Source organism: Canis lupus, chromosome X (genome assembly GCF_003254725.2).
Source record: "Canis lupus dingo isolate Sandy chromosome X, ASM325472v2, whole genome shotgun sequence".
Taxonomy (NCBI): Eukaryota; Metazoa; Chordata; class Mammalia; order Carnivora; family Canidae; genus Canis; species Canis lupus.
This window is the reverse complement of record NC_064281.1, coordinates 92,753,045-92,777,335: the sequence shown is the minus strand read 5'-3', so window position 1 is coordinate 92,777,335 and position 24,291 is coordinate 92,753,045. Positions and strand designations below refer to the sequence as shown.

General features: G+C 46.3%; 1 protein-coding gene across 2 annotated transcripts; it reads right to left on the bottom strand.

Moving 5' to 3' along the window:
* Window positions 1–235: 235 nt before the first annotated feature.
* Window positions 236–20,893, bottom strand: ATP1B4 (ATPase Na+/K+ transporting family member beta 4). 2 transcript variants are annotated; one of them, XM_025431562.3, is made up of 8 exons: window positions 20,631–20,893; window positions 16,157–16,430; window positions 11,557–11,685; window positions 11,190–11,294; window positions 7,482–7,678; window positions 6,782–6,838; window positions 4,232–4,327; window positions 236–3,492 (listed from the first exon to the last, which is right to left on the bottom strand). In XM_025431562.3, the coding sequence occupies exons 1-8, from the start codon at window positions 20,691–20,693 to the stop codon at window positions 3,331–3,333; spliced, it is 1,083 nt and encodes a 360-aa protein (XP_025287347.1). In that variant the 5' UTR covers window positions 20,694–20,893; the 3' UTR covers window positions 236–3,330. The 2 variants fall into 2 exon arrangements, with proteins under 2 accessions (XP_025287347.1, XP_025287346.1); XM_025431561.3 differs by having other exon boundaries at window positions 16,145–16,430; window positions 20,631–20,892.
* Window positions 20,894–24,291: the final 3,398 nt, after the last annotated feature.

The window sequence follows — 24,291 nt, the reverse complement described above, 5'->3', positions numbered from 1 at the left end:
ACAAAGTAGTCTTCCGTGAAACCAGAGCATAGAGACTACAAAAGGAAAAATGCTCAGAAACGAAACAACTTTTAGTTTCATCCTTCTGTGGTTAAACCCCAAGAGTCAAAAAAAAAATAGAGGGAAGAAGAAGAAAAAAGTTTTAAACTAATAGGCTGTCAGTTGTCAAGTTTTCCACCCACATGGCTGCCCAGTATTCCTGTGGGAAAATCAGTGGTACTGTCTAGAGAGAGGAAACCATACACTTCTTTTTTATTTCAATTTATTGTTGTCAACAATTCCTCAATACAATAATAATGTTTTCTACATGAAGATTCCCAGCAAATAGATGCCTAAGGAAAGTTACTTTAGGATAATGATTTCGGAGGGGGTGTGAAATCATAAGTCTAGCATGGACAAAACCACGAAGGCATTTGGAAGTAGTAATTCTCATTGACAATAAAGTAAAGCCAAGTGCATTGCAACAGATGGTATGCAAATCAAATCTTGGTATGATACAGTATGGGGGATGATTTTAATTAATCCACTGGAAGTTTATTGAACTGTTAGAATTCCATTTTAGTGAGTATATATTATAATATCCAGTTCTGTGTGATAAAGCTATTTTTTTCATGTCCCAGCTGACAACCCAAACCATCCTAGTACTATTCAATACTGCTTGGAAACTGTGGATACAATGGATTCCACTGAATGAGAAATACTGTATGACAAAAGATTCATAATTCCTTGTCTGTGTAATAGTCAACGCATTTAACAGGATAATGTATTATGTATAAAATATAGCACCAGTAATTGAATTCCTGTGAAATGTTAACTATTCTAACCCAAATTTGACATATGTTTCAAAATGTTTGGGATATCATCCATTGATTTTTAAAAAGATGGTACTTCCTGGTAAGCAGCAGCTCAGAGTAGAAAGAGCACTGGACCTGGAGTCAGATGCAATGCAGGTTGTTTTCTCTAAACACTCTAATATCCTTTCCAGATCTAATGTTCTATTATCTTTTACTACTGAATCTTGAGAGTTTGATTACTTGAAGTAATCTTGAAATGGTTTTAAAGTTATCATCTTCAGGTATTTTGTTCTTTTTCAAGATTAGTTTTGAAAATTGAATTTGATAAGGACAGGGGTTGGGAGGAGACAGTTTTGTTGTTTGTATTTTTCACATATCTGCTGTCGAATATTTTATCACTTGTTAATAGAGGTCAGCTCCCTTCTACTCTGTTGACAAGAGTTGGAAAGTGGGAAGGAGATTCCAAAGAGCAGCCACAGTGCTTTCTGCCACAAATGAAGAGAAAAACACTATCTGAGAGACTAGATTGGTGTGGTGTGTTTAAATAACTGGCTCAAATTCCCCGAGATCAAATAGCTTAGAATTTCTTAAGAGAGTTCACTTAAGCAAATGTTGCTTTTGTTCTCAGATTTCCTTCTCCCCAACTCCACTTATGTTTACATCTCCACATGGGTGTCTGACCAATAGGAATCACAAGCTTTAAATTGATCACATCTTGCTCTCCAATCTTGCTTCTCTCTTGTATTCCCAGTCTTGATCAACAATATCACCATCACACCTGTTCTAGCCAAGTTCAAAACCTTGGTTCCATTCTTGACTCCTTCTTCTCCCTCATTGCCCACTCCCCAGTCTTGCCCTCTTCAACCCATTTTTCACACTGTGGCTGCCAAAGTGCTCTTTCTAAAGTGTAAATATGATCACAGAGCTTCCCTGCTTAAAATACCTTGATGACACCTTTTCACCTACTGGATTAAATTCAAAGTCCTCTTTCAGTACCTGTACACCTTTCTAGCTCAATCCCCTGCCACTCCTGGCCATTCCTTTGAGCTCCTTACACTCCAGTTACATGAACTGCTCCCAGTTACCCAAACACACCATGGTATTTCGTATTTGTGACTTTGCATGTGAAATTTCCTCTGCTACTTTCTCAGCTCAAGTTACGTTTCCTCATGTTCCCATGGCATTACCACATACTAGTTTTATAACTTGTCATACTAGTTCATAGTTACTTCTTTGCTTGTTTGTCTTCACTACCAGACTGCCAGTTCCCTGTTTTGGGAGAAGATAAACATTGTAGAGGAGATTCAGACTCTGGATGCTTCTAGGTGGCATTTAAGCTTACTTTGGACCCTGAGACACTATGCAATGCTCTAATGCTCACTTTTTCTCCTTGTCCCAGCCCTCCCCCTGGTGGAGGTGTTAAGAAGCAGTGGAATGGTCGCATGGCCAAAGATAAGACAAAGCAGCCTGGCTGATCCACAACCTGGATCTCTATAGTGCTTAATTACTATCTGCCTCCTATCGTTTTCTAGGCAAATGAAACGCTGGCAGTGGGCCTTGGGTTTTGGGTGGCCTGGCAGGAGCTTTCTGTCTTACGATGGATCAGTAGGAAGAGACTGAGATTTCAATCCCCAGAGCTGTAGCTGGGGACCAACATGCCCATCCCTGATGATCTCAATGAACATTATACTGCTGTCAAGCAAATAGCCCAAGAATAATTAACAGGTGAAGATCTTCCTTGCTTTCTCCTTTGCCTGAAGTTGAAAGAAACCTGTGTGCAGGAATGTTTGCTTTTGGATGACCACACCTCAGAGCAAGGAATCAAATGCCAATCACATCCACATGGTAGGTATTCTCCCCAATTGCTGTGGACCCCACCTCCCAGAAAAGTCATAGGAAAGGTCTTCATTTCTATTCCAGAACGATATCCAGTTAGCACTGCTTTCTGGCCCAGTTGAAGATAACCTAGTCTTCAAATCAGTATTATTTAGTTGCCCATTTGAGGCAGCCAGTTCCTCAAGCACCCTTAGATATAGAGTTCTCTAGGTATGGTAGCCCTGAGTGTATTCCAAGTTGATATGATTGGTGGTTCCCAGGGAAGGAACTTGCCAGGCAGGTTGAGAAAAGAAAAAAAACTTATCGGCCTGATTGGGAGGACTCTCACCTCTAAAAACAACAAAATTTTACAAAACACGATGAGTTTAAAATTATCATAGCAATTCTCCTTCATGGCTCTTGTGAATTTTATCAGATACTATGTTTACACTATGGTGAGACTTCTAGCAGCAAGAACGGGTTTTAGTTTTAAGTCGCGGGGAAAGGAAATTAACATCATCTATTTGTCATCAGGAGAGACTACCTTTGAAAAATCAATCCCACAGTATCATTTTATACATATGTCAAAGGCAAGGAAAGATGATCTGCTGTCTTAGGTGTCCATCTGGCTGTGTCCTGATCGAAGAAAAAGAATCCAGGTACTACCAGGGGTACATGAAATAAACAGAAACAGAACAAGCAGGAGGCCCCCGCACAGTTCTTAGGTTTCTATGTTCAGAGTAAAGATCACCCTCCCCACAAAACGATCATTGATGACATCATTTATGATGCCTTTGCCCTTCAGCTGGCACTGTACAGGCACTGCTTGGTTCTTCACCACGTCTGTAAAGTGCATTGCCACCAGCGGGGAGGTGTAGTTAACCTGTAGGTGGAAGAACAATGAATCCTAAGTGGGAAGAGGGGAGGGGGTGGAGTGGGTAACAGGATAGAAGCGATCAGATATTCAGTGCAAGATGGGATAATCCTCACACAGGGAACTGAGTGAGTCCTATGAGGCCAAGTCGCAAATGGCTAAAGCCACTGACATGCTCTCTCTCTGCTCTGGGACAGTGGGGAAATGGCATGTTTCTCCTGTAAGTCACTGTCAGATGTCTGATTGTCCTCTGGGGAAAACCAGTTCTAAGTCTATGTGATATGATTTTCTGGATATCAAACCACGAATGAAACCAGAACTAGTATCTTTCAAATGTTTCTGCTAAAGATGAAGCCTCACTCTATGACCCACCACCACTGCCCCAAGGCTTCACCTGGGAGAAACAGGCAGGTGTGATTATTTGGGTGTAATGGAGTGCAATGACAGTGATTTGTCTGCTCCTGGCTCTGCCGCTAATTAGCTATGTGTTTTGGGCAAGTCACTTTCTCTGAAGCCTAAAATCTCCGTCTGTAAACTGAAGGAGTGAGGCCAGACCATATCTGGGATTCCTTCAGATATGGAAAGGAGCGTTTAAACTAGGAATTGGTAGAGGTAGCACCTGGTCTTGGCCAGCTGCTATTCATCCTGCTGTCTAATGCTGCTCCCTAATTCTCAGAGATTCCAGACAGCCCTTCCTCTGTCTCTGAGCCCTTTCTGACAGCAAAGACTGAAAAGGATACAGGCTTACGTGAGTCAGTTTGCCGTAGTAAGGGTAGTAGCGAAGGTCAAAAGAAGCCGACTCTGGGTAGTAATTGATGGATCGGATGTCATTTTCATCGCCTCTCTGTAAGTAAAAGCAGGTGTATGTGGGATGCTGGGTCCCTCCGTGGGTTGAAGCCTGAGCTCAAGGGGCCTGTGCCCCAGGTGAACTCACCATGTGACCCACAACCAACTGTCCCAGGAAGACCCATGAAAGCAGAATGGGGCATAGCTTACCCCACACCTATATCCCCAGAGCATTTCCAGAGGGAGACTGTGCCTTGGTTTTCAGTTCCAAGAATATTGAATGGAAGGCCTAGACTGAGGAGGCCAAACATGCTCAATATAGTTCTGTACTGCTCCTAGGGGACCTAGACAGAAGGGCTCCAGAGGGCTTGCAGTAGCTGGTGCTGCTCTAGCAAGAGGGCCTACCATGCCAGCCCCTCTCCAAGAAAATCATCCTGGGGCTGGCACCCAGTCTTGGACTTTGAGGCAGGTATAAGTTAGAACATGTTTAGTAGGGGTACCTGAGTGGCTCAGTTGATTAAGTGCCTGCCTTTGGCTTAGATGGTGATCCCGGGGTCCTGGGATGGAGCCTCACATTGGGCTCCCTGCCCATTGGGAAGTCTGCTTCCCCCTCTCCTTCTGCCCCTCCACAACCCTTGCTTGTGCACACACGCAATCCTTCTCTCAAATAAATATATAAAATCTTAAGAAAAAGAACATGTTTAATAAATTCCATGCCACAACAACCTTCACATTGTGGGCTCAGTTCTGTTGGAAGTCAGACAGTCAGACCGATGCACAGGAATCTGATGTATAGGGACACATCCCATAAGTTTGGCCCACCAAAACTCATGTCTCTGACCACGTTCTCTATAGTGCTTAATTACTATAGAGGCAATCAGGGGGATGAGCAAGAGGGAACCAGGGCTGGAAAGATGAAATAAATAAGTCTAGCTTCATCATATCATGTCAGGTAGGGGACGGACCTTTCTGCCTATGAATTAGGCTTGCCTTATATGGCGGAGGTCTGGGGGCTGATAAGGGACAGACAGTGCATCACTACTAGCAAATCACTCACTGGGGTCATGTGATTACTTCTTTCAACACAGTGTAATCGTTCCTAGTATAATTGGAGCTCTCCTTAATTTATTCTAGTGATTACCTTATCCTGCTTTATTTCCACAAGTGGGTGTTGATTTTGACCAGTTGATTATTATAGAATGTATAAAGACTCTTAATATTTCTTGTTTTCGTTTTAAAGGACAGTTCTCAGCAAGGTTCTATGTCAGCTGAAAAATGAATGGCTTCTACTAGAGAACTATAAGCAGGACTCAAGCTAATTAATATACTAGTTTAAGATTGTGTTGGTCTTTATGATTTACTTACATATTCTTCTAGAAAGCGATGCAGTTCACGTTTGTGAATAATCCGTGGAATCAGTTCCACTAATTTGTAGTCACACCTCACATGTGTGTATATTTACACATACTCATGTACATGTGAACAGAATGAATGTCCTTCGATCTTGTTCACAGGGCAAACCATATCCTGACCTTTCAACATTCATCTTCAGCGTCAGCACCTCCCATGTGGAACTAACCTTTCCCTCCTCAGTGTCCCCACTGCACTTTTCATAGCAGCTGTAATATTTGATTGCCCTGATTTCAGAGACAGAGTCGTATTTATCTTGGCACCCCCAACACCTAGCAAAGTACCTGGTATATCATAAGTGATCAATAAATGCTTGCTGAATGAATGTTGCCTCTTGCTGCTTTCTGATCTAGCACCATCAAGACTGGAGTTTTGAGCTGTATTTCTAGAACTAAGAATGGGATTACCTGGCTTCACACATTAGTGAGACAACTGTCCAGGGCTGGGGGTACAGTGGATGTTATGAAACAGGAGGGAGCTACCACTTCCAGTTTGAGAAGCAAACCCAAGATCTAGGGCTTCTTCCTACAAAGGAGCTAATTGGTGCAGATGAGATAGGAGTTAATGGCCCCTCGAAGGGCAGTTAATTAGCATATTAATGGAGTTCTGTTTATACTTCCCTTGTAGTCATTTGTTATTGCAACACGCAGTGCCACTGGTCATTGCTGCAAAAAGTGAAATTCTGTTTTAAAAGCAGGGACTAATGGCTCTAATGAAATCTGTTTGTTTAGTTCAAAGAAAAAAGTAATTAGAGCTAAAAGCAAAAGTGTAAACAGAATCCCAATTAATGACGTGGCACATTATCATTCCCTGCTGTGGCCCCTAACAGGTTCATTGTTTGGCTTTCACAGGTATAAACTGGCGCGCACACGCAGACACACTACACACACACACACACACACACACACACACACACGAATTGAATGCTTTCTGGCAAGAAGAAGGCCTGAAGGTACTAAAGGGACTTGTAGTTATGAAAAAATGAACCCTTTCCCTAACCCATAGCCAGTCAGTCATCCATAGTGAAGCCCTTGGAAGGGATGAACCACCTTTTTGCATAAAACCAATGTGCTAGCCATACTCACTCAAAAAGGCACCTTACCTGAACTTTGCAGGACACTTTCACAGGATCCCCAAGCTCAGGACGAAAGCCTACAATCTAGCAAAGGAAAACCAGCATTGTTGTTACTGTCTTCACATCATAAAACAAAACGGATTGGACAGTGAAAATGGGACTTTTCTAAATCCCCCTGAAGCCACCACTTCCTTAGGCATAAACGTAATCTATTTTGCCCTCATAGGAATATCACAAAAAGCAAAATATGCAAAATATCTTCAGAGTTGCGCAGCTCAGCTTACTCATTACACTGTTACCTGATGTTCATACAGAGAACCCTGAAGATGTAAAGAACTTTCTGGTTTGAAGAGGTATGTACTTGGGAAGGCTCTACCACACCTCAGGCATGGCAAGAGAGGAAGAAAATGTATTTCTTATAAGAATTGCCCCTCCCTACTGCCACCATGTCAGTCCCTTGTTGCAAACAGCTCAGGACCTCATTGCTGACAGAGGGCATCAAGGGCTGGTTTGGGATGGGGGAGAAGAGTGGACATAGGAAGTACTCAGGGAGAAAAAGGTATTATTGTTTGATAGGTTTGTCCCATTGTTTGTATTACTGATGCTGTCAGTAAAAGTGACCACACTTGCAGTGTGTGGAGACAGAGCCCAAGAGAAATGGAGTGGCCAGAGCCCTCCTACCCAGCTCATCCACCTATTATCACCGGAGTATCAAAGGCCAGTATACCCGGTTCATCTTTAGAAGGATGCAGGGCTGTCCCGTAGAGTAGCCAAAAGTAGGGTCCTCCAAGCCAGAGCAGTTCTTGAGGAAGGAGCGCTTAAACTGGCAGGCCTTCTTGTCTTCATCCTCATCGCCATCTTGGATGAAGTACTGCCCCGGGGGACAATCTACATTCATCTCCTCTTGAAGACTGTCATTGTAACCTAAGGTGAGCGTGTGGGTGGCAAAAGGGTACGTTAGACAGGTGCTACAGAGGAAGGCCACGTTTCCAGTAGTCCTCCTCCCTAGTTTCCTGTCTGCAGCTTGCTTGTACTCCTCTGAAAGCCCACTTGGCCTGGCCTAGGCTCTGTGACCCGGATCGGTGCCCAAGGCCCTCCATCAATCAGCCTCTCTCCTGGAAACCTTTTGGGCTCATCCCCCTTGGCCCACTTTGATTGCTTCTCCTTCCTTCTGCACTTGGGAATATCTATCGCCGGGTCATGTGCTGGCCACTTTATAACTGCCATTTTCCCTTATTTCTTTTCAGCTATGGCACATCGTAATCTTGGAGGGCTGCTCCTTCTACTCTTGGAAGAGGAATAGGCACGTAGCAGACAGATTTTGGAAGAGGGACTGAATCGTGTCACAGTGGGGCTTATATAAGGAAGTGAAGCTCTTGGGTGAAATCTCTTTAAGGTCAGTCTAGGACACATCTCCTGTGAGGTCCACAAGAGACACCTGATGCAAGAAAATGAGAAGTGTGTGCTGTGGGGCAGGAGGAAGGGAGAGGAAGAGAAAGAGGGAGAAAGAGAAGAAAAACCAGCTTCTGGTCCTTTACAGAGGGAAGTTAGCACCGCAAAATAGAAGCTTAGATTGAGAGACAGAAACCAACGACAAGATGTAGGGTCTCCCCCAAGAAGGTGAGAAGGTGAGATCTTGTCTGTCGAGACCCGAGGCACTCAGAGTTCACGTCACATGTGTCCAAGGTATACACATCGGGAAAGAGAGTTGAAGAGGGCTATCTGGGATCCCTGGGTGGCGCAGCGGTTTGGCGCCTGCCTTTGGCCCAGGGCGCGATCCTGGAGACCCGGGATCGAATCCCACGTCGGGCTCCCGGTGCATGGAGCCTGCTTCTCCCTCTGCCTGTGTCTCTGCCTCTCTCTCTCTCTCTCTCTCTCTCTCTCTCTCTCTCTGTGTGTGTGTGTGACTGTCATAAATAAATAAAAAAATAAAAAAAGAAGGGGGCTATCTGTGAGCTCACTCTTTGGACTACCAGATAGATGCCATGGAACTGGGCTTTGGAAATTACTACATTATTTCCAATCTGGTGTTAAACGACGGAGTCCAGTTAGTCCTGTTAGGTCCAGCCCTCCTGCACTCATGTTCTTAGCCACTTAGTTTATCGGAGGAGATTGTGTACCTATACGATTTACCAGTGGTGAAACTCCAAATGTACTGCTGGGTCTGCATCTAGACAGGTTGTGACTCCAGTTTAATATTATTAAGAAGCAACTGGGAATTTTAAATCAATTCTGATTATGGTTAAGTCTTTATTTTTCCTTCAACAAAGCTACATTTGATTCAAGGCTTTGTTTTAATCTTTTTTTTTTTTTAGCACAAGAACTATGTTCAAATAATAAGTTTCTAAATAGAAGCTCTAATCACGTGCTCGTTGTTTCTCTTGAGGTAGTTCCATTAAAAATAATGTGACATGGGCATGACCCTTATTGCAAAATCCCAGTCCTCCTGGGAATGAAATTGATACTCTGGGATGCTATTTCAGAGATGTGTTCCTTTTAAATAGGGCATGCTATCTACACGTAGCAACTAAAAACCCACTGCTTTCCCTAATGTTTTCCATCTCTGTCATTAGGTCAGAATTGGTATTTCTCTAGCTTCTCAGACGGATTTCCTCCGCAGAGATTCTGGCAACATGCTTGTAATAGTTCACAAACAGTTTGAAAGAAAAGAAGATATTGTGCTGGCTATGATGCCCAAAACATTTTTTGAGCTCAAAAAGGAACAACATGGACTCAGAAAGGACCCAGCTCCCCTCATTTCACAGGTTAGGAATCTGAAACTCAGACTTACCCAAAAGGACACTGAGCATAACTGATAATAAAGCTGAGTTTCTAACTCCTGGTCATAGGGCAGCAAGCAATTACAAAAAGCAGTGTATTTCTCAAGCTTTAAAGTTTATACAGATCACCTGTGGCTGTTGTTCAAGTGCCAGTCCTGATTCCACAGGCCTTGGGGTGGGGCCTGAGAGCCTGCCTTTTTAATAAACTCCCAGGGGATGCTGTTGCTGCAGATCCTGGACTACACTTCCAGTAGCAAGGGTGTCAAAACCACGGATGTGGGTTTAAACACTGGTTCGGCTGCTGGGAGACTTTTATCATGTTACTTCCCCTTTCTGAGCCTCAGTCGCCTCGTTTGTAGAATAGAGATGGTAGATATTTTTTAATGTAGGCTCCACACCCAGTGTGGAGTCCAATGCGGGGCTTGAATTCACAGCCCTAGGATGGAGACCTGAACTGAGATCAGAGGTCAGACACTTAATCGACTGAGCCACTCAGGCGCCCTGATGGTGGATTTTTCTATGCATGAAATGACAAGGGACGCCTGGGTGGCTCGGTGGTTGAACGTTTGCCTTCAGCTCAGGGCATGATCCCGGAGTCTCGGGATCAAGTCTCGCATTGGGCTTCCTGCATGGAGCCTGCTTCTCCCTCTGCCTATGTCTCTGCCTCTCTCTCTGTGTCTCTCATGAATAAATAAAATCTTTTTTAAAAAAGACAAAATTTATGCATTTACATAGCGCTTCCCATCACATAAGAGATTGTTTTTCTCTTAATTCAGTGCACATTCTACTGCCCCCTATGCCCCTCCTCCACTCCCCCACCCCCCAACGCCCCACCAATTCAGCCAGGAAGGGACAACCAAACCAATCCAACTGGCTTTTTTCCACAAATAATTGGTGCAGCAATGTTAATACACTGGGGCTCTTCTCTGATAGCTGGATCGATACAGAGCCTGTGTGCTCCGTGTCGAACCTTAACCAAACTGCTCCCTGGTTTTTAGTCTGTGGAAGGGCTTCTCAAAAAACCACTCATTTGTCCTCAAGAGTGTGTCTGATGACCCTACAGAGATAGGCATCTTGCAAACATTTGTTATCAAAATATTGGAGTGACGGTCACCCAGAGATTCTTCCTCTAACTCCCTGCCGGGATGCTATTAAATCAAGACCCCTGTTCTCTTCCATCAAGATGGCCCATCTCTGAGAAAGGAGAAAGGAATTCTCTTACCTTGAAAGAGTATAGGAAGCAGGAATCTTCCCATGCTGGAGAACACTCTTCTTTTCTCATCACTACCCACTCCCATGGAATGATCTTTTATAATTGATCATCATTGAGCCATCTGGATGTGCCCGGAACATAACTAGGTGCCCGCGAATGTTTAAGAAAAGGAAACAAGTTCTCTGCCCTGATGAACTAAGCATCTTAATGGAGAGTTGGCTTATGTGCTTTCAAGACAACATACGATCACAAGCTAGAACAGTTTTGATTGTGTATACAGGTGCTGAGAGGGATGCATAGTAGGGAAAGACCAGGATGGGCTGGGGTTAGTAAGAGTGGGATTTCTGGTGAACTGTGAATTTTGATCCCTCCCACCCCAACCCGTGCACCCAACCCATCACCTTTCCAAAGAGATTTCCCCCACTCAGAAGCACTTACTTACCCTGGAGAAAGCCATTTAGACTAATGACATAATGCTGCCAAGTGTCAGGTTCAGAAACGTTGAAGTTGAAGTTAAGGCTATGGGCGAAGGGTCTAATCATAACTCCTGGCAATGAAAACAAGTCTTGGATATATTAACCCATTCTTGGGATAATTTTTTTGTATCGATTCCCATGAAATCACTACCCGCCCCAGGCAATCAAAATAAAAAGGACCATAATTTGCCAAATACCATTTTACTTTTACTCTTAATGATTGAATCCCTAAGTCATTACTGGGAAGAGCCAAAGTTAATTGAGGCTGAACATGCGGTGCAAGCAGATTTCTCTCCAGCAAATTTGGGCAGCACAGGGCACTTGGGCACTCACCAGGAGGCTTCACCCTCTCGGTGAAGGGCGGCATGTAAGGACTGATGGTCAGGAAGAGCGTGTACATGCAGAGGGTAATCACAGCGGCCAGGGAGGCATAGAAGAAGAAGTAAATGACTAAGATCAGGCCTGCAGAATAATCAGAGATGAGAGTGGTCAGCGCTTGCCGACAAGCTCTGCCTGCCTCCTCACTCGAACTCATGAACCAGAATCCACCCCAACAAATGAGACAGCTTTTATTTTGTTTTTGTTTTTTCACACTCCCCAGATTCAGTATGTCCTTGCTTGTTCCAATTTCACCAATTTGGAATTCATGAGAATTTTCGTGTCGGAGGTCTGATTGCAGTGTGTACCTTTACAGCATCTCCGATGGAAGGGCTTGTGGAACAGATGATGGCCATGAGCAAGATTACCGGGGAGTGGAGTTGAACATACTGCAGAGGGCACATTGCTTGGGAGTCCTCATTAAAGCAGGTGCCCTGAAGAGTCCTAGCGGCTTGGCTCCAGTGATTATATGTGTTTGCAGGTGATGAAAACAGCATTTCTTTTTGCATAGCTTATAATTCAAACTTTTGATTAATTTCCGCTGGACTTGCCTCTACTCTAATCAAGGCAAAGTGAGTCCTCACCCTACTTATTTCAAGTCATATTCATCTTTAGCAAAAGTTTGAGTGGCTCATGCTTTCCATAAAGAACACATGACAGGGAAGGAAGGAGGAAGAAAGTGTACTTCATTATTGGTGCTTGCTACCTGTGAGCTCTGCCTGTGAGCTTGGGCCAGTTCCAGAACCTCTCTATACCCCACCAAGTCCTCACAGGCAAAATGGGAACAAGTCTAGTACTTAACCTCATAACACTGAAATACATCCCTAACAATATCTGAAATTCCGCTTCTGCTTGCATCCTATCCTGACCTTACCATTGCTTTGCTGTTTCATCTTGGACATGCTGCTTGCCTCTCTGGGCCTCAGTTTCCTCATCTGTAAAATGAGGACGACAGTAGGACTTCCTTCTTAGCATTGGACGATGCATCTAAATAGCATAGCACAGAGCCTGGCAGATACCAAGTGCTCTTTAAACGGCAGGACCTCACCACTGTTCTTATTAATATGATTACTGCTGTGGGACCAGAAGCACAGCAGTGTGAATCCCTCCTCCGTGGGCTGTATTGGAATCATGTTTGCCCCAAGATGAGGCAGTGCTGAGTAAGGTGAATGAGCACGAGGCAGCTGCTGAGGACTTTTCAAGTCCTCCTTGGGGCCTTCTCAGGCAACAATATCTGGCTCCACTCACAGCACTAACATGATGTTGGAACGACAGATTTGAACTGCATCACGAACCAAAAACCGGAACAAACTACATAACTTTGCTGTACCCAAAACTGAATCCAAATATTAATTTTTAAATCGAACCATGAACCAAATAAAATTAACCAAAACGGGGGAGGGGAGAGGAGGGACGGAGGAAGGGAGAAAAAAGATCCTCAGGCATCCAACTGAAAATGGAGCCTTGATGTTTTATAAGGTGAACTGAGGCAGAACTGGGACATGGACACATGAACTCAGCTGGAATCCCTGGAGAAGAAACCGCGCCTGTGTGCCTGCGATACTTGGCTACTGCCCACCAGCTGCCCCAATGTGCTGTGTCCTGGGCCTCCTCCTCCTTCCTAAACCCCCATCCCTGTTCCTGGGGACAGGCCAATGGCTGGAACCCATCCTCGGGGACTAGAAGACTCAGTTTCAGGGATGAAAGGAAAGCAATAGAATACAGGTACATTCCATTGGGGATATCTTCCATCTTGCCTAGGATGTGTGGCTAGGAAGTGTAGAGGAGAGAATGGCACTAGCGGGGAGGGCCCTGAGCCTTACCCAGGAATCTGTGCCCTGAAGTCTGTGATAGGCTAACAAACACAGCTTCCCGACCCCCATCCCCACCAAGAAAGATCAAGCACCATACCTTTCGGAACCCATTGATCCCTCCAACTTTTTCTGCTCTGGATGTTCAGGTTTTACTTGGGCCACTCCTCTAGGTAATCCAGGGGTCTCTCCTGAATACTTTACCCAAGCTTGGATAGACCAGGGTATCTTAGCTATAGTAGGTACCCACAATCCACATTCTTTATTCCTCCCACCGAAACATCCCATCAGGTTCTGAGACGCTACCCATCAGGGCCTCGCTCATCACTACGGTTCACGAAGACAGTGTGGTCTGGCAAGAGAACAAACCCCGGTGTTCATCTGACCTGGGCTTGAATCCCAGTGCTGCCACTTAATAACTGTGTGACTTTAGATAAATTACTTACCCTCTCTAAGCCTCAGTTTCTGCATCTGTAAAATGGGGATAATAATATTACTACCTCATATGGTTCTTGTCAGTATCCAATAAAATAACAGATAGTTCCTAAAAATAGAAGTTGCCCAGCTACCAAAGGAAAAACCCAGAATATAATCATAGGCTGGGTGAATATGTTGGTCATGTTTATGTGCAGGCTGGGATAGGGTTAGTAAATGCTCAAGTGGGCACCTAAGTTTCAAGCAAGAGGGCGGCAAAGCATATGCTCGGTGGCCTAGGCATTAACATCACCACATGACCCTTGCCCAGGCATAGCCCAATAGCAGAAGCCTGAGTTCCTAGACTCTCCTGAGACCTGCCATCCAGAGGCCTGGATATGGCCTACCATGCAGTGTCCCCACTGTCATATCTTCCCCAGGCACTTGAACCTTTCTCCTCCATCACTCTCTTTTGGCCTATGGATGATTCTCCACAGGGACAGTGTGGATCAGATCATCTGGTGAAGTTCTAATGGCTGGCTATTTAGGGGTTAAAGTATAGCTTTCTCTCTCTCTCCCAGAATCACACTTGCATTTCACAAGGCCTGTTTTCCCAGTCTTCTTTAGGCAAGGGAGAAACAGCTGTGCCCCCCTTTGGAGCCTCAGTGAGTGTCCAGCGTTTGCAGCTTCCAGAACGTTGGAATGTTCCTTGAATGGTACATTTGTTCCAGTTGAGAGCTTGAAGGATAGGCAGGGGTGGGGCTGGGAACTGGGGAGGGGTGAAGGGAGGTGGGTGTTGCTCAGAGCCCCACACCTGCTATTCCTAATTCCAGGAAGGGAGGGCTGGCCGTTTCACCCTGATGGAGCTGAATTAGAAACATAAACTAGGAGGGAGAGAATTCTCAGCCAAAGGAGCCTTTGGAAGGCATGACCATCAACTTTAGCAGCCTAGACCGTGGACACTAGAGGACTCTTATTTCATCCATAGAGTCATCTATTTTGTCCTTCTCCTGTGGGCTAACTGAATGCCAAACCAGCAGCTGCTCCTTTTCTGAGCCTCGTAGAGTGTGGCAAGTGTGAATTTTACCACAGGCTAAATCTCCTGAGGAGAAGGCTCAGCATTAATTGTTCAGGAGGTGAGTAGGACCCAGGGAGTGGGATGCTGGGGAAGTGGTGAAGTTGAAGTGGTGGCAGTGTGTGGTACAAGGTGGCACAGCTAGGGGTGCCATTCTGCCATTGATGGAGCACTACGGGGGGCTCAGCCGTAATCACCAGAAACAACCGCTTTAAACCTAATTTCTCTGTGTACACCGTGGGAGCCTAAAACACACACAAGCCAGCCAGGGCCAAGGGCAGCCCTCCTGGCTTTCCTTTTCTGACATTACTGGGTGAAACGATGAGATTTTGTAAACCCCACCCCCTACCCCCAGTCAAGTTAGCGGGGACTGGGGTCTCACATCCTAGAAATAGTCTCTTGCATAGTACAGTTGACCCTGGAACAGTGCGGGGCTTAGGAGTGCTAACCCCCGTGCAGTCGAAAATCTGTGTCTAATTCTTGACTCCTCCAAAACTTAACTAGTAATAGCCAACTATTGACCAGAAGCCTTCCCAGTTACAGAAATAGTCAATTAACTCGTATTTGGTACGTTGCATGCATGATATATGGTCTTCTTACAATTAAGTAAGCTACAGAAAAGGAAATCTTGTGGAAGAGAAAATATATTTACAGCACTATGCTGTGTTTGTGGGAAGAAAACAAACAAACCAACCGCCTGTGTGGAGCAGTGCCATTCAAACCTGTGTCGTTCAAGGGTCAACTGTGCTTTCAACTTGACAATTGGAGCATCTGACGGGGGACCTCAGGCTGATCATATGGGGAGAGACAAGGTAGGGACTGTTGCCCTCATTTGGCAGGTGAGGAAAACCGAGGCTCAGAGAGGGTCAATGATGAGCCCAAGGTCACACAGATAGAAAGTGAAGGGGGTGGGACTTAAGACACCAAAAATAAATAAACACATAACGAAACAAAACAAAAAAAACCCTGTGCTCTTTCAACTCATTCTTACTGTCTCTCTGCATCGCAAATGAAGTTGAGCCCAGTGGCTTTCAGCTCCATAATCCAGTTTGTTTACCTATTTTGGAGTTTCTTCCAAAGGGATCTGCCCGCAGTCCAGGCATTTCCCGAGGCACTGAGCCCTTCACGTGAAATCTAAGAGAAGTTTGCAGACAAGCCCATCCAACGTATGGTAAAGGAGTCCTGGACACCAAGCCAAAAGCAAAGGACACCCGACTGGGGCATTGGGACAACTGGGACTTACTCCAACTCTGACCTGTTCGGGCCAGAGACATCCTTTTCTCCGGGTCCCACAGGTATTCGTTCACGATCTGCCATTTCTGCCACCAGGCATTGCCTGTTGGCTGACCCTGACCCTTTTCCTCCTCCTTTTCCTCCTCTTCTATCTCCTCTTCCTCCTCCTCCTCTTCCTCCTCCTCCTCCTCCTCCTCCTCCTCCTCCAAATCGGGTACCACCATCACCCGAGCCTCTTCTTCAGCTTCTTCCTCTTCATCTGCTAAGTAGTTCTGGTTCACTTCATCTTGATCGTCCTGGAATGGTGACAAAACACAGTCCTCCTTTTGAGAAAAATTTCCAATGGCACATCCCACCAGCGAAAATCAATGAAAAACGACTCAATATTCGGAGATGCTTCAAATTTCCGCTTCCCTGTATACACACCCATTGTTACAAGAGGCACATTTTCTTTCTCTCCACTCTTGGAGGAAATAGCCTCTCTAGGACCCATTTTGACCCAATATTCTTTCCACAGAGGTGTAAGTTTTATTCTCAGCTGCAGGCCTTTGGGCTCTTCCCCTAGGACTGCCTATGTCACCACTCCATCCTGGGGCCTCGACCTCCTGCTTAACTTTGGCTTGTCAGGGCGGAGCTGAGCCCAGCAGGGAGGACGGGGTTGTTTCAGACTCGAGTCCACCATGGCAAATTCTGAGTCCAAGCCAGCTCTTTCGTCTGTCCTGTTTACTTGCAGGAGCTCAACCTGACCATCCCAAGTTGTAGCCAAAAGTAGCCTGGGACAGACAGCAGGAGGAGAGGCCAGAGGCTGTACCCCTCCTCGAAATTTAGACTCTTTTCCTAGCAGAAGCAAATCATAGGGGTTTATTTGCTGCTTCTCTGACTGCTGCCTGAGCTGGCACCTCTGCCTGCCTTAAGCTGGTTGAACAGACTACCTGAGGTCTGGAACCTCAACTGATACTTCCTGAGTCTCCCTCACCCCCACCCCCACCCTATACCCTAGGCAAAAATCCAGGCACGCAGTTAGTGCTCAGCACATATTTGTTGATTGACTGATTGCAGCCCTTGAGATCTGAAACAGTAATCTTCTCTGAGTGGTTCTAAGAAAATTAAGCAAAAAAAGAGAAACCCAGACTTCACCGACGGTATTTCAAATGCGTCCTAGCCCCAGGCAGGAGAGTTGGAGCTTTGCTCTTTGTGGATCTGCCAAGGCTCACTGCAGCAGCAGAAAATGAGGCCACCCTCCCTTCTCTCTGCTGTCCAAATGTGAAGAGTGGCGGGGCCTATGCACCTGTTGGGGTTGGATGTGTCCAGTGCCAGAGGCCAGGGGCTCCATGCTGCCCCCTCCCTGCCTGATTCCTCAAAGGCCGTTTAGAGGACACTCAGCTAAAAATGCTGCCATTAATGGAGGAGGGGGGTGCTCAGAAAATTGGATTGTTCAGGATCAGTAAAAGTGACACAGAATGACAAGGCTCTGCTCTCGGCGTTCAGTCTGCCCAGCACTCTCTCGCTCTGGATCATCAGCACTCTTGAATTGCTCTCAAATTTGTATCAATGTACATCTTTCTTTTTTTTAAGACTTTATTTATTTATTTGGCAGAGAGAGAGCACAAGCAGGGGGAGCAGGAGAGAGAGAAGCGGGCTCCCTGCTCCTTGCTCAGCCCCACCCTGATGCAGGGCTCCATCCCAGGACCCCAGGACCATGACCTGAACCAAAGGCAGACGCCTCACTGACTGAACCACCGGGAGCCCCTCAATGTATGGCTCTCTATCACACACCGTATTAGAACTGACAGGAACCTTGGAGATTCCCTTGTCCATCTGAGGCCCAGAGAGAGGACAGGCCGTAGCTACAGCCACACCGCAGGTTTGTGATCAAGTTGACAGCCTCAGAACCTGTGTGTCTTGTTACCCCGGACCGTGATATTTCTCCTCTGTCACACTGAGCACAAGTGCCTCGAGGTGGTTAACAGATTTATGGAGCACAACACTGTTCGATTCTGTGTTGCTGAGAGATTGCAGGTGTTCATAATCAAGGATTTCTGACCCTGACGTGGACTCACGGTACCAGGCTCAAGAGGATAACCCGTATCACTCAGTGTTGAATGGACTAATAAATGCTCTTCAATCTCTTTCACTCATGTGCGAACACAGGTACACATTTGACCTCCCAGGCTGCACTCTGAGCACCCAGGGGGCAGAGCTGATCTTCCCTAACCCCCCAGCATGGGGACCCACAGCTAGCTAACCAGTGGAGACTGAACAAGCCCCGGTGATAACTGCCAAACTTAAAACCTGAACCCGGGCACCAGGGAAATTGCTCTCACAAAGCTGGGCGTCCTAACTCCAACAGTCTTGTGCACTGTGGTGGGTAATCCTCACGGCCCCCAAACAATCTACTGCAACTGGGGAGCTCGGAGAATTTGAGGTGGAACGGTTTTATAGTCCTTTTATATCTTCTGGACAACTTCCTTTTCTCTCCCTGTCGCCTGCGTGCCTGCCCTGCACCTCTGCTCCACAGGGGAGGCAGCTGGCCTCGGCCTCAACCTGATCTTATTTGTAGATATGAGCTTTCATGATAATCCCATTAAAGATGGCTTGTCATTAAAGCCTTACCCTCCCGGGAAGAATTAACCTTCTCCGAGCTAATTTCCCCATGGCTCTCACACTGCCTGAGCTTCAGGAACCTCAAATATTCTTTTCCCCTCTCCTCTGATTCCAGAGATAGGAGAACGTCATATTGTACAAGAGAGGCACTTTTGTGCAACTATTTAACAGAATCCTGTAGGGAATCCTCTGGTAATGAGAGGGTCTGTTTTTGCCCGTTTCCTAAAGTGGCAGTGCCCTCATGTGATAGCATGTGTGAATGTGCTGGAATATAGTAGTGGGTGTGTGCTGGGGCCATCATGTTGCCCTAAAAGGGAAGAGTCTGAAGGGCAGAGGGTGGCTCCATTTTGAGCACTCTAAATATACAAACATATAAACATATAAACAAACAGTATGACCCAAAGGATAAATTTGTGTCCTGCATTGAGTAACGCTCTGTAAACATTTGAATGGTTGGTTAATTTTAAAAGAGAAATTAGCATACAATTAATCACTGCATTAAATAATTTTTAAAATTTGATCAGGTATTCCCTATAAAGGGCAAGATCACCTCCCACGCATTAAAAATCAAGTATTTCCCATAAAGGGCAAGCTCCTCTGATGCACTTGACAAATAACTGAAATGGAACACAACGCTTTAGCAACATTACAAAGAAAAGAAGCCAAGGAAGGAATAGTTCTATGTGTCCTACAGGTTGTGACTGCTCTGAAAACTGGGAGGGACTCTGGGAATGTGGGGAGAAAAAAAAAAAGACTCTACACGGTGTGGCTGAGAAGTTAAGAGAAGCCCACTGTAGGTTGATGTGGGGTTAGAAGGATTGTGTTTTCCTCTGCTGGCTGTTGACAGTCTCTACTTAACTCCCTGGTTATATAAGCAGCCATTTCCAGAGAAGAGTGTATTAAGCTTTGTTTCCTCCTGGGGCTCAGATCACAGCCCTCTCTGGGGGAGATTTCAAACTACACTCCCTCCCCCACCCCACAACAGGACTGCATGTGGCATATATTAACGATTTAGAGCAAAGTAAATGCAAAGAAACTGTGGGTTCAGAGAAATCTGTAATGCACCCTGGAGATAAATGGCGACAGCAGAGGGGCGTGTGTGTGCACGTGTGCAGGCGTGTGTGTGCCCGTGTGCATGTGTGTGGGGGGGTCAGAGTGGGGTGGCCGGCGGGCTGGCAACGGGTGGTGGAGGATCAGAGGGCTAGGGAGTTGCCTACTGCACATATAATAGAAAGAGCACAGGATTAGAAGTGAGGAAACTTGGCGTTCTCGCTGTGGCTCTTTACTAACTTGCAAGTCACTCCTGCGCTCTGAGCCCCAGCCGCCTCCTTTACATAATGAGGGCTTCTGGAGAGATGATGCCTAAGATTCCTCCCAGCTTCTATGATTCTATGATTTTCGCCATAGTTTGGAATTTCTGCTTTAGAAAAAGAGCAGCTGGGTTCCAAAGACGCTCCCACCCCAAGGGATTGAGACAGCTGGGTGGGCAGTGTCTTTCGCTCCTTCTTCCCCTTCCCTTGGCTCCTGGCAAAATCTCCTGCTATCCGACTGAAACCTCTACTCCCAGACTCCAAAAGGTCTGTTTGTTGAGATTCCAGACACCGCCCCCCACCCCACCCTCATCCCCCAAATTTTAGAAGGCGCATATTCTTTGGCATCTTCCCCTTTCCTGTCTTTGTTCCCTGGGAAGAGGGGCTTCCTCCTTCAGTGCAGCAGTTTGGAGTCCAATGGGGATGCCAGGAGCCACTGCTCGATCTTGAAATGATAGGCTTCCTTTAACCTTGCTGTTCCTGCCCAGGCTAAGGAGAAGTGGCCATCAGCCAAGACCTATGCAACCCCCGACCCACCCCACTCAAAAGGGGCAGCAGGATAGTCTGCTCCCCGGGACTCACAAGTCTGTAGCGATAACCGTAAGGAGAGGCCGGAGCCCTTCTGGACCGGAGCTGCCTTCTCATGGCTGTTCAGTGGGCAACGCCTTGGCAGCAGGCGAGGGGTGAGAGTTCTGGAGCTTCTGCTGGTACAGGAGACACTGGTTGCTGGGGACACTTGGCGCCTAGTAAAAGTGAACCCTCCTGGCATGAGCCCTTCCCCAAAATAATCTAACATGCCCCTTTCTCATTGGTTGGCCCATTCCCTGAATCAAAGGAAAGCCCTTATGGAAAAGCAAGCTCATCATTAGAGGGAGGGGGGAGATATTCTGGGTCACGAGGGTGAGAGGGTGAGCGACTCACCACCCCCCTCACCTCATGTCTCCACCCGCCCTCTGCCCTCCTCTAGCGCCCGAGGTACTATGGGCCCAATGGAAATCTTAGGTTGTGTTCTTTTCCATTAAGAGCTGAGTGTCAGCGTGTGCAGGAGGTGGGGTGTGGGTGGGCGTTGGGGGTGAGGGGACATGGCTGGGAATAACTTTCTTTTTTCATAAGACTGATCTCATGCAAAAGGATCTAGGGTGTCGGGAAAGATTCCCTTTGCTCTCCCCCCCCCCACACACACACCGAACCACCTACAATATTCCTTATTTGTGTCAATGTAGGAGCCCCTTGAAATGTGGATTATGCATTCTGATTTTAGAGGCCAGGCTCCCGCTTTACCCCTCCCCTCCCCAAAGAGGGTCTTGGACATAAAGAAGCCTTTTGCTAGCCCACGTGACAGAATGGCTCCATCAGTCACTGCCCCTCATGCACACACCCCTTGGAATCCTGGCCACATTTCTGTAGTGGTTGAGATCTATATTTATCCCTTAGCATCAGGGCAGGGAACAGGCCAGAATTTTGCAGTGTCAGTTTCCCAGACATATATAACTCCTGAAGTCAAAGTGGGATCCAACAAAAGAAAAATTAGTAGAAAGAGCCAAAACAGCATATAGCATTTTCGGTCTGTTTGGCCCACCCCACCAGAGCCTGGGTGGATAAAAAGCTTGAATGGAATTTGTGAACAAATCACCCCACCACCACTACCATTATACCCAGGTGGCTGAGAATGTTGCAAATAATGAGATTCTGGGCATATACATAACCAAGAAAACCAGCACAATAGCTTAGATAGATTGACTTATTCATAATTCCAAACCTAGGCTATTCTGATGAAGACAGCTTCAATAGTGGTTAATTTAAAATAAAGACTCCATTTACTAGAACGTTACTAATTAGGCCTGTTCCCTAACAGAGTCCCTCCCCCTCACCATACCCTTATTTGAAGAGAAAGAGGCCACTGATAAAAGAGAGAAAGAGAGAGAGACAGAGAAAGCTCATTCCTCTTTTCAGATTTTAATAAAAGCAAAATACATTCCAGGGGTTAACCTGATCTCAGTAGATATTGAGCTCTCTCTTTCTCCAATTAAGTCTTTTGTGTGACTCCTAATGTTAAATATGAGAATCCCGAGGCCCTTTGCAAGCCTCAAAAACCAGATGATAGATTAACTGGTCTTATCTCCCTAAAGTAGAAAAGAGCACAGTCATGTAAGCAAGATTTCAAAAAACAAGAAGGGGGAATAGCATTATTCACAATGGGCAAGGCCTGGAAGCAACCTAAGTGTCTGTCTGTAGATGAACGGATAAGGAAAGTGTGAGATACACACACACAAACACACACACACACACAGGAATATCATTTAGCCATGAGAAAGAAGGAAATCCTGCCATTATCGACAACATGGATGAACCTTGAGGGCGTTTTATGCCAAGTGAAGTAAGTCGGACAGCAAAAGGCAAATACTGTATGCTCTCACTTATGTGGACTCTAAAAAAGCCAAATTCATAGAAACAGAGTAGCATGGTGATTGCCAGGGGCTGGGCAGTGGGGAATTGGGGAGATGTTGGTAAAAGGGTATAAACTTCCAGGTGTAAGATGAATAATTTCTGGGAGAGCTAATGTACAGCATGGTGACTACAGTTAACAGTCCTGCCTTAGACACTTGAGAGTTGCTAAGAGAGTTGACTTTAAGTGTTCTTACCATAAAAAGGAAATGGCACATATGTGACGTGATGAAGGGTTTTGTTAGCTAACGCTCTGGTGATCATCATTTTGCAGTGTAGAAGTGAATCAAATCACCTTGTACACCTAAACTTGGACAATGTTATATGTCAATATGTCTCAATAAAGCTAAAGGGGAAACCCCAATAGGGGGAAGACGAAAGGAGATTTGGAGTAAAGTGATCTCAGGTAACAAAATATTCCTTTCTCCAGAATCTCCCACGCCCGAGCCTTCTGGATAACTTGGGGTCTTGCTATACACTTAGTATAGTTGCAATGTATTTTGACTATAACTCAGGCTGCCTTCTGGAATGCCAGCTGTTGGGTGGGGTAAAATAACAAAATCCCATAGGACCTCAAAGACAGAAATCTGTATGAATTCATACTCAAAAGACTCTAGCTACAGGAGAAACCATTCCTGCCTATTCTAGGGGGTGTGGAAAGCAATCTGCTAAACAGTGCAGCAGGCTGGAGCCAGAAGTGGCCAGCAGATCGGCAAATGAACGGGGCTATGGAGGCAAGGAGAGGCTTTGACAGCAGATTCAACGACAAATGACTCCAGTCTCTCAAACTGTGCCCAGTCCTTGGGTGCAGGTGTGAGCAGCTGCTTCTATTAAGCCTCCTCTCCTGATTGCCTGCGCTGGTAAAACCACACGGTTACTGGGGTGCTGACGGGCACTATAAAACTATGGACTGGGTCCTCCTGTTCCCAAAGGAGGGAAGTGATGGTAGCATTCTTCAGAGAATCTTTGCCTTCACCACGAAGATGGGCTAGTGTCTGACATCTGTTCTGGTGGGTCACTTCCGCAGTGGTGTGTATGTACGGCGGGAGGTGGGGTGCGGAGGGGGAGGGTGTCCCAGAGCCATCAAAGGGCAGCTGTGTGCTTTCCTTACCTAGGGATTCGCTAAATGTTCATGGAGTCTCTGGGAGGTCACGTGCAGTGGGGCTTAAGAGTTTTTTGCCCCTGGAGTCACTCGGGCAGTGCTGGGCACCCTCAAGAACCCCAGACCCTCCCAGCATTAGGGACCTATGGACTCTGGAATCCTGGGTGCCGAAACTCCAGGCCAGCCGAGGGCCTGAGGCTGCCCGTGAATACTGCCCAGTGTAGGGTGTCATCTTCAAAGTGTATGGAGAGGAGGGGGAACTTATTTGGGGCTGCAGAGATCAGAAAAGGCTTCCCGGAATAGGCAGGGTGCGGGTTGGACCTCGAAGGGCTGTCCTTCAGGCTGGAACAGCTACTGCCCGACTTTGCTGATGCCAGTATGGTCCTGGGTGCCCAAGGCTCCCCCTCCCGAACAGCTAGCCTCTGAGTAGTGGCCAGCAGGCATAGCCAACAGGCTCACTGGCTAAGGCCAGAGGCTTTCCTTGACCTGAATGGTCCAGATAATGGCCCCGGATCCCTACTTCGCTGGGTTCCAGGAAGAACCCTTAGCGTATCACATTCCTGAGCAGAGTTTCCATCTGTCGAGTACAGTTGTACAGTGAGAGATGCTTTCATTTCGAGGGACTGAGGGCCATGGGTTTGTGACTCTATAAGCCTAGACCCCTAGGGGGTAAAAATGAAGGCTCAGGAAATTGTG

Coding starts and splice junctions, on each gene's coding strand:
- ATP1B4 (XM_025431561.3), bottom strand. CDS start 20,693: ATGAGAAGGCAGCTCCGGTCCAGAAGGGCTCCGGCCTCTCCTTACGGT. Junction 6,839..7,481: donor TCCTTCTAAAGATGAACCGG/GTATACTGGCCT, acceptor TTCCTTTGCTAG/ATTGTAGGCTTTCGTCCTGA. Junction 4,328..6,781: donor AAGTGTCCTGCAAAGTTCAG/GTAAGGTGCCTT, acceptor TTTTACTTACAG/AGAGGCGATGAAAATGACAT.